General features: G+C 50.5%; 1 protein-coding gene across 2 annotated transcripts; it reads left to right on the forward strand.

Moving 5' to 3' along the window:
• Positions 1-1,737: 1,737 nt before the first annotated feature.
• Positions 1,738-5,518, forward strand: Rras (RAS related). 2 transcript variants are annotated; one of them, NM_001108481.1, is made up of 6 exons: positions 1,738-1,901; positions 3,981-4,068; positions 4,175-4,277; positions 4,364-4,472; positions 4,960-5,078; positions 5,152-5,518. In NM_001108481.1, the coding sequence occupies exons 1-6, from the start codon at positions 1,749-1,751 to the stop codon at positions 5,234-5,236; spliced, it is 657 nt and encodes a 218-aa protein (NP_001101951.1). In that variant the 5' UTR covers positions 1,738-1,748; the 3' UTR covers positions 5,237-5,518. The 2 variants fall into 2 exon arrangements, with proteins under 2 accessions (NP_001101951.1, XP_038938093.1); XM_039082165.2 differs by lacking the exon at positions 1,738-1,901 and adding an exon at positions 1,990-3,059 and having other exon boundaries at positions 5,152-5,515.
• Positions 5,519-9,462: the final 3,944 nt, after the last annotated feature.

The raw sequence follows: 9,462 nt of genomic DNA on the forward strand, positions 1-9,462 counted from the left end.
CCTGCGTGCGCGGGGAAAGGGCGGCGGATCAGGAAGTGATGTAAAAAAGGCGCTCCGTTGTTGAGATCCATGGGAATTGTAGTTCAATTGGGATGGAAGCGATCCCCGCCTATAGTCTTCCTTTCTGAATGAGACCCTTCTGATTTCCTCCCCTATAAATCCTAAGGAAACTTTTTGAGGTGTCTTATGTGTCTCAGATGGGCCTGGGGCTTGTTGCTGTCATTCTGCCTCTGTTTCCACAGTGCTGGGACTTATCAGTCATCATGCCCAGCTTATTAAATTATTTGTTTTGGGGGTACTAGAAATTGAATTTAGATGCTCATACATGGTAGACAAACGTTCTATATATCACTGAACTGTATCCATAGCCCTCTTTTCGTTTTTTATTTTGAGATAGGTTCATTCTAAGATGTCCAAGATAGCCTTTAAACTCCATTAAACTTGGAACCCAGAGCTGGAGAAATTGCTCAGTGGTTCAGAGCACTGGGTACTCTTCTAAAGGTCCTGAGTTCAATTTCCAGCAACCACATGGTGGCTCACAACCATCTGTAAAGGGATCTGATGCCCTCTTCTGGTGTGTCTGAAGACAGCTACTCATATACACAAAATAAATAAATCTCTAAAAAAAAAAATCACTTAATAAACTTAGAACCCAGGAGTCATCCTTACTCAGGACAGTAAAGTTCAAAATCTGAGTCCTCTGATTCAGAGCAGAAGAGTGACGACTCATTTCCCTCTTCCTTGGGACTCAGGAATTTCGATTCTCTTCCCTTTCAAGCCGTTAATACCATACCTTACACAAACGTAAGCGCTAAATTCCTCCACAACTCTCCCTGAGCACTCATGCCCTCGAACTCAGAATTCTGCGTCTCCAGACTCTCCATCCTTTGGCCTCAAAGTCCAGACTCCCAGCTTTCCCAGTACCTAATCTAGTAAGTAGTAAGGAGCCCCTCCCGACGGCCGGTTCTCCCTAGAATCCGGGAATCCAAGTCTCTAACTCGGTGCTCTCGTAGGAACCAGGTGTCTGAGCCATGAACCGCATCCTTCCAAAGCCCAGAAATCCTGGCTCATGGATTAGGAATGTGGTGATCTCACAGCCCGTCCCTGCCCAGTTACCCTGCTGTCCCCTTCCAGGGCCCCAGCTCCCCTCCCAGCCTATCTTCCGTTTGGCTGGGACAGCGGGAACCGGAAGCCTAAGTCCCTAGGCAAGCCGAGACGCCAGCCTCTAGGCCGAAGTCCGGGCAGACAGCTTGGCGACGATCCCAGGAGGGAGGCGGAGATTCGTTTTTGAGACCTTTGCTGTCCATCCTAAGATCGCCCTATATACGGCCCTGAGAAGGAGCGGGCAAGCCCCACCTACCAGAAACAGTGGTCCTTAGATAACAATTACAAGCATTAATTTGCATATGCCCGCCCCGAAGAAAACTTTTTCGCCCAAAGATGGTCTTTATTAGCATAGCTCCTCCCAAAGGCGGACTGCCTAAAGAGAGCTCGTGGCTGGGTGTCGGACCTGGCACAGTTCATTAGCATATTCCCACCCTTCTTGGAATTCCCCGTTTTTGCAAACTTGTTTCCCCTACCCTTATTAGTATAGCTCCTCCCTTTTCCTGGTCTCGCCTCCTCCTGAAGCTTCCGGAGACTCGTGTCCTACAGGCTCATGTTTATGCAGTACTCATTAGCATAACCCACCCCTTGGTCTCTCCTGACTCCCCCTAGGCGGTAGCGGCGGCAGCAGCAGCGGTGGCGACATGAGCAGCGGGGCGGCGTCCGGGACTGGGCGGGGGCGGCCCCGGGGCGGGGGGCCGGGACCCAGGGACCCCCCGCCCGGCGAGACTCACAAGCTGGTGGTCGTAGGCGGCGGCGGCGTGGGCAAGAGCGCGCTGACCATCCAGTTCATCCAGGTAGTGGGCCCTCACCGGGGAGGGTGTCCCCAAGATCGAGACTTTGAGCCCTTTGGGGATTCCCTGAAACTTTTCACTTCTCCTAGAACCATCATTAAGACCCTTCTAAGAGAATCTCTAACCCTAAAAGATCCCCTCTGATTGCGACTTCCAAGTGCCCAGGGCCTCCACCCCCTTCATGAGGGGAAGTTTTCTCCTAATATGTCCTAGTCAGATCACCCTCCCAGAGGTACCAGAGAGCCCTCATCCTAGTGTATCTGGCCCTGCTCACCAACTGGGAGCACCCTAAATTCCAAATAGGTGCTCCATTCAGACCCTAAGCACTCCCTGAGGCTCCAACCTCCCCCTGATCTTTGTCCAGACTTTGATTCTAGGACTCTGCTTGGACCAGCCTGTCCTAAAACAAGCACCCTGTAACCCCTGCTTGAAGAGGATTTCCCTTCAGACCTGAGATTTCAGAAAGCTCCTGCTACATGACCATTCTAGGAAAACACCAGTATCAGGCAGTACCCCATTCTGCTGAATGCAGACCCCCATTGCATCCCCAAGGAAAACCAACCATTTCTCCATCCTAAGTTCCCCACTCAAACTTCTTGCCCTCATCCCTGAAAACCCTAAGTAGCTCTCAAGTCACCTTCAGGTTAAAAAAGAAAAGTATAGAACTCAGGTTTTTCACAGCCTCCAGAGACTTGGAAGGTTTTAGAACCCATAAATGGACCTCTACTACAGCAGGAACCCAACCCTCCAGAATGCTCCAAACTATTCTAACCCTTGAGCATCTCCTAATATACTTTGGGGTTCAAATCGTCTCACACACACCCCAAACCTCATCCTCTCTACGCCTTGCACCCTTCCCTGCCCCAGCCCTCAGCAAGCACTCTAGAGAGGAAGCCACCTTCAGCCTCAAGAGCCAAGTTCAGAAAATCCAGCCCAGCCCCGGAAACCTCCACCCAGTTCCCACGGGGAGCCTCCCCACAGCAGGGCAACACTAGGAAAGCAAGAGCCCACTTGCTGTTGTAGAGTTTCCTGGGTGATACACATTCACAGACAAGGAGCCTCCAGCAGTGCAGTTCAGAAGCCTGCAGTGGGAAGAAAGCCCAAATTTGAGCCCCTGGCACGCAGGGCCAAACCTGAAGATGGCCAGAGGCCTGGTTGGAGGTAGCAGCACCCGTTCAGGAAGGGAGAGGCGGGGGATGAGGGTGGGGCTGTCTCTCAGAAGCAGGATTGGAACTTAGACCTTCCCAGGGGAGGAGACATTGGAGGCTGCTTGTGGAGGAGGGAGCAAGAGGAGGGAAGAAATGGGGGGGGTGGGGGGATGGAGGGAGAAGGGAAGAGAGAGGGGGCGAGTAGGGGTAGGGGAGAGGGATAGGCAGCTACTTTGGTCAACAAGAATTCTCAGAAGCTGATCACTAACACCACTACCAGGTCAAGTGTTAAGTGTTAAACAGAGAATTCCCTCCAGAAGGGAAAAAAAAAAAAAAAACAAACCCTTGTTACATGGGGTACTGTTTTCGTCCTCAATTCTCCAAGTGAGGAAATGGATTCAGAGACAGAAAGTGATTTGTTCAAAGTGAAGACGCAGCTGGAGTGATGGTGACCAAGGAGGATGCTTTATACTGAAAACAGAGGGGCTAAGAGAGGAGATGGGGGCATTGGTGACAGGGACCCTCAACCTGACAGCTGGAAAGGTGGAACAGAACAGCTAGAAGCAGGTTAGAGATCCAGAGAGAAAGGAGATGGACAGAAACCCAGAGGCGGGGAGAGGGAAAGACACAGGACAGTCAAACACAAAGACCAGAGATGGGGTGGGAGTGGGACATTGAGACACAGCAAGAGGGAGTGAGACCAAGAGAAAAAGACAGAGACAGATAGACAGAGACTCAGGAGAAGGCAGGGAGAGAAAGATTTTGAGACACAGAGAAAGAGAGCTGGGACAGAGACTTGAAGAAAGTATAGGGACAGGTCTCTCTCTCTCTCTCTCTCTCTCTCACACACACACACACACACACACACACACACACACACACACACACTCACACACTGAATGCTTCGGTGACAGAGACCTTCTCTATCCCCCAGTCCTACTTTGTGTCTGACTATGACCCCACCATTGAGGATTCCTACACAAAGATCTGCACGGTGGACGGCATCCCTGCACGGCTGGACAGTGAGGATGGCTGGGCTTAGAAGGGAGGCAGGTGGCAAGGCTGGTGGGGACTTGTGAGCACGCCCTGGCTAATGTGGGACCCACACGTTTCTCTCCGTCCCCACAGTCCTGGACACTGCGGGGCAAGAGGAATTCGGCGCCATGCGGGAGCAGTACATGCGTGCTGGCAATGGCTTCTTGCTGGTGTTTGCCATTAACGACAGGCAGAGGTGAGGGACGCGTGCTGGTAGACCTGGGTAAGCACAGGACAGGTTCCTGCCAAGATGGCACCTCATGCTATTGACTTCTCTTGCAGTTTCATTGAAGTAAGCAAGCTCTTCACTCAGATCCTCAGGGTCAAGGACCGCGATGACTTCCCCATTGTGCTGGTTGGGAACAAGGCAGATCTGGAGACACAGCGCCAGGTTTGGGATGCCCCCTCCCCTGATCACCCCATTAGGACCCAGGAAGCTCTCTCAGGGACTGTCTCCTACTCTGGATCACTGGTCTCTCTACTGTCACAACTTTGACTTAGATATGACCCCCCAAGTAGATCACCCATTGCTGAGCCACACCCCCATCCATCACTGAGGGATTCTAGGCAGGACCCCAGCACTAAGCCAGTCCCAGCCCTTCTAGTAATCCTTGGATACTGGTCCCTACTTGTAGTATATGTTCCCCTCTCCTGAACAAGGACACCCTTACTTCTTGCCCGCCTGCCTTCTAGTTACCTAAAACATCTTCATAATCGTCCCGACATCTCGCGTGTATCCTCCAGGATCCTCCTCTTGGGTCCTTCTAGAACTTTCTATCTTGAGGCTGATGAGCTTATACACTGGAGCACACCTTACGGCTTTTGGCATCTCCTCTCTCTGACCCCTCCCTCTGACCCCTCCCTCTGTCTTCTTCCAGGTCCTTCGATCAGAGGCCTCCTCCTTTAGTGCTTCCCACCATATGACTTACTTTGAGGCCTCAGCCAAACTGCGTCTAAATGTCGATGAGGCATTTGAGCAGCTGGTGCGGACTGTCCGGTAAGCACACTACCCTTTCCTGACCTCCCGGTCCTCAGCCCGACATCTCATACTCACAGACTGCTTCCCACAGGAAATACCAGGAGCAAGAACTCCCTCCTAGCCCACCCAGTGCCCCTAGGAAGAAGGATGGGAGGTGCCCCTGTGTCCTGCTGTAGCCTCAAGTGACCAGCACAAGCTCTCGGGACCAGCTGCCTCACACTTGCTGTGTGGCCCAAGGCTCTCTCTGACTGAGCCTCTGTTTCAACCTCTGGGTTCCCCAGGACACACTACACCCTCTTACCTTTACTTCTGGCCTCCTGGGGCTACCACCATGTGCCTTCTGTCAATACCTCCTCCTTTCCCCCACAAGACCCTGGTAGGGTGAGGGGCATCTTGTCACTGCTGTATATAACTCCCATCTGTCAGTATAATAAATATCACTGCCAACAACTGAAGACACCTTCTATTGGGTGAGTTGCTAGAGATGGACCTACAGTCTCATGGCTGCTAGGCAAGGGCCCAAACTCTGCGTCCACAGCCCAGATTTTCTGTTTGTTGGTTTGTTTGGTTTTTGCTTTGCTTTGGTTTGCTTTTGATTTTTCAAGATGGGGGTCCTCCGTGTAGCCCTGGCTGTCCTGGACCTCACTCTGTAGACCAGGCTGGCCTCCAACTCAAAGATTCACCTGTCTCTGCCTCACAAGTACTGGGGTTAAAGATGTGTGCCACCACCACACAGTCTGTATTTATTTTTCTAAACGGGAGTGGTAATCTGGCTGGATGACCAGTCAGGTAAAGGTGTTTGCTGCCAAGCATAACTTTCTCAGTTCAAATCCCAAAGCTCATAGGGTTTGGGGGTGGGGGTAATCAACTTCTGCAATTTCTTCTGGTATCTACATGAATGCTGTGGGACCTGCACATGTGCTGGATACTTTTCATGTCAACTGGACACAAGCTAAGGCTCATTTGAGAGACGGGAGCCCCAGCCGAGAAACAGCATCCGTAAGATAGGTCTGTAGGAAAGAAAGCATGGAGCGATTTGCTTTCTTAATGTAGATGTATTTTATGTGCATTGCTGTTTAGGCTACATGTATGTCTATGTGAAGTGTTAGGTCGCCTGGAACAGGAGTGGCAGTTACAAACTGTCTCGGAGGTGCTGGGGACTGAACTGAGGTCTTCAGAAGACCGGCCAGAGCTCTTAACCACTGAGCCAGGCTCCAGCCACATAACTCATTTTCTTAATCAGTAATTGATGGGGAGAGCCCTGTCCATTGTGGCTTTTGCCACGCTGGGATGGTAAGCCACCGTTTTACAAGCAAGCTGGCTGAGCAAACCAATAAGCAGCACTCCTCCATGGCCTCTGCGTCAGCTCCTGCCTTCAGGTTCCTGCCCTGCTTGACTTCCTCTCCTGATTTCATCCGAAGATGAACAGTCATGTGGAAGTGCGGTTTGTTTGTTTTTTTTTCTCCCAAACCTTTCCTCCTAAATTTGCATCTGGTTATTGTGTTTTATCAAGCAATAGTGATCCTAAACTAACATCCGTTATGGTGGCGCATGCGTGTGACTCCAGCGTTGCAGAGGCTGTAGGAAATTTCGGAGGTACGGAAGAACTAGATCACAAGTTCAAACCCAGTTTCACTTATATGACAAGACCTTGTGGGTGGGGGTGCTTAGAAGGTTCTAGAACTACACTATTAAATATGGTGGCAAGAACCTAAATATAGCTATTAAAATTAAAACTAATTTCTTTGCTGGGTGGTGGTGGTGGTGGAGCGCGCCTTTATTCCCAGCACCCCGAAGGCAGAGGTAGGTGAATCTCTGGGTTTGAGGCCAGGCCTGTCTTCAGAGTGAGTTCCAGGCAAGCCAGGGCTACACAGAGAAACCATGTCTTGGAAAAAATATTACAATTAATTTCCTCAGTCAGACTCTGGTGGTGCACACCTTTTAATGCCAGTGCTAAGGGTTCAGAGGCAGGGGGAATATTTCTGAGTTTGGGACTAGCCTGGCCTACAGAGTGAGATCCAGGATAGCTAGGGCTACACAGAGGGACACGTCTGGAAAAAAAATAAAAAAATGTGTAAGGATGTTTTGCCTGCATTGTCTGTGTACCACGTGCACGCAGTCCCTGCAACGTCAATAAGGCCATCAGACCCTGTAGAACTGGAGTTATACTGGGGCTGAGAAAAGAACCCGAGGCTTCTGTCCGGACAGCAAATGCTCTTAACTGTTAAGCCATCCCTTTGGCACATGGACCAGTTTTTGGCACATGCACCCACATGTCTACTCTTCATGTTATCTGTCCTAATTTAATAAATGGTTTCTGGCTGGCTGCTGGTGATGTACCCCTTTAGTCTGAGCACTAGGAAGGCAGAGACAGGCAGATCCTGGAGTTCAAGGCCAGCCTGGTCTACAGAGTGAACTCCAGGATAGCCAGAGCTACTCAAAGAAACCATGTTTCGAAAACCTAGATAAATGAAAATATAAAAATCCACTTCCTCAAGTTCAAGATCCCAGTAGTCACTCACAACTACCAGGGACCCTAACAGGCAAAGTAAATGTACAAGACCCCTACATCTGCAGAGGGATCTACTGCAAGTGCTATTCTAGAAACTTCCAGGGACTTAAGAGACATAGACTACTACAAATCTATCTTATCCATCAGGCACAGCCCCCGCTCTACACAAGGAGAGGGACAGATGAGCAAGATGCCTTCTGGGTCTGAGAAATATCTTCTCTGTATACTTACACTCAAGCCAGGACCCACAGAGCCTGCCATACTGTGTGACATCACGGAAGACTGGAGTCCAACTTGGTGACCATAGGGACACCAGGCACAAACCGCCAAACCCATCTGATCCAACTATTTTGAGCTTCACTGATAGGTCTCACATAGCCCAGGCTAGCCTTGAACTCTTGGTCCTCTTACTTCCACTCCCCAAATGCTGGAATTACAGGGGTGGGTGAGCCAGTGTGGTAGTTTGACTATGTTTGGCCCATAGGGAATGGCACTGATGGGCGATGTGGCCATGTTAGAGGAAGTGTGTCACCGTGAGGGTTGACTCTAAGACCCTCATGCTAGTTGCTTGAGGTCAGTTTTCTGTTTGCCTTCAGAGTAAGATGTAGAACTCTCAGCTCCTCCAGCGCTATGCCTGAATGGCCAGCACCATGCTTCCTACCATGATAATGGATTGAACCTCAGAACCTGTAAGCCAGCCCCAATTCAATGTAATCTTTTATGAGTTGCCTTGCTCATGGCTTCTCGGAGCATTGAAAACCCTAAGGCAGCCAGCATCCTGGCTTGATCTTTGAACTCCAACCCTTACCCAGTACCCCAGGGTGGAACTTCATCTGAGTTGTGTGTCTCCCTGTGCAGAACACGGGCTTTTCAGCAGAAGTTGGCCCTTGGGGGGCTGGAGAGATGGCTCAGTGGTTAAGAGCACTGACTGCTCTTCCAGAGGTCCTGAGTTCAATTCCCAGCAACCACATGGTGGCTCACAACCATCTGTAATAGGATCTGATGCCCTCCTCTGGTGTGTCTGAAGACAGTGACTGTGTGCTCATATGTATAAAAAAATAAGTCTTGGGGTTGGGGATTTAGCTCAGTGGTAGAGCGCTTGCCTAGGAAGCGCAAGGCCCTGGGTTCGGTCCCCAGCTCTGATAAAAAGAACCAAAAAAAAAAGTCTTAAAACAAAATGAACTGAACATCCTTCACACCCACTGCAGGTTTGGCCTCCTGTTCCCTTGCCTGGTCCCATATCAAATCTAGAACAGCAATTTGGCATTTATGTCCATTTGTCTTTGTGCTGCTTCCCTTGGGGAGATGAAAGCTATCAATGCCCCTCACAGAGCCGAGTCTAGTCCCTACTGGATTTGGTATCAACATCTATGACCCTTTCTCCCCTGTCCAATGACTGTGAATTTCATATTGGACCGCTAATCAGTGGTATCCCTCTCTGTTAACACAGCCAGAGCCTTTGGCCTATGTTCTGCCCCAGGACTGAGCAAGGCTAAGAACAGGCAGCAGCATGCTCTCCCTTTAGGCCAAGAAGGGATCGCCCCTTTCAAGAGGCAGAACCTGTAGCTGGCTGCAGCCTCCCCATCCTTTCCCAGTCAAGGTTTCCAAGTCTCAGGAGTCCCAGCAGGGGGGACACTGCTCTTGCCAGCAAAGGATCCTGTGTCCTAGCAGACATTCCCCAGAACAGAGGTGAGTATTTCCCACCGTATGGTAGGGTAGGGTGTAGTTTTTGGCCTGGACATCCTGGTTCTTGTAAGGCCAAGATGCACACTGAGCGCAGGACAAGTTACTGCTTGCCCTGAGAAGAAAGCACAAGAATACACACGACAACTGGCAAGCCACTTTTGGAAGCCTCCGGGCCACTACCATTCCCAAGTTTCTAAGACAAGA

This window comes from Rattus norvegicus, chromosome 1 (assembly GCF_036323735.1).
Source record: "Rattus norvegicus strain BN/NHsdMcwi chromosome 1, GRCr8, whole genome shotgun sequence".
NCBI classification, from domain to species: domain Eukaryota; kingdom Metazoa; phylum Chordata; class Mammalia; order Rodentia; family Muridae; genus Rattus; species Rattus norvegicus.

Coding starts and splice junctions, on each gene's coding strand:
- Rras (NM_001108481.1), top strand. CDS start 1,749: ATGAGCAGCGGGGCGGCGTCCGGGACTGGGCGGGGGCGGCCCCGGGGC. Junction 4,473..4,959: donor ATCTGGAGACACAGCGCCAG/GTTTGGGATGCC, acceptor GTCTTCTTCCAG/GTCCTTCGATCAGAGGCCTC. Junction 5,079..5,151: donor CAGCTGGTGCGGACTGTCCG/GTAAGCACACTA, acceptor TGCTTCCCACAG/GAAATACCAGGAGCAAGAAC.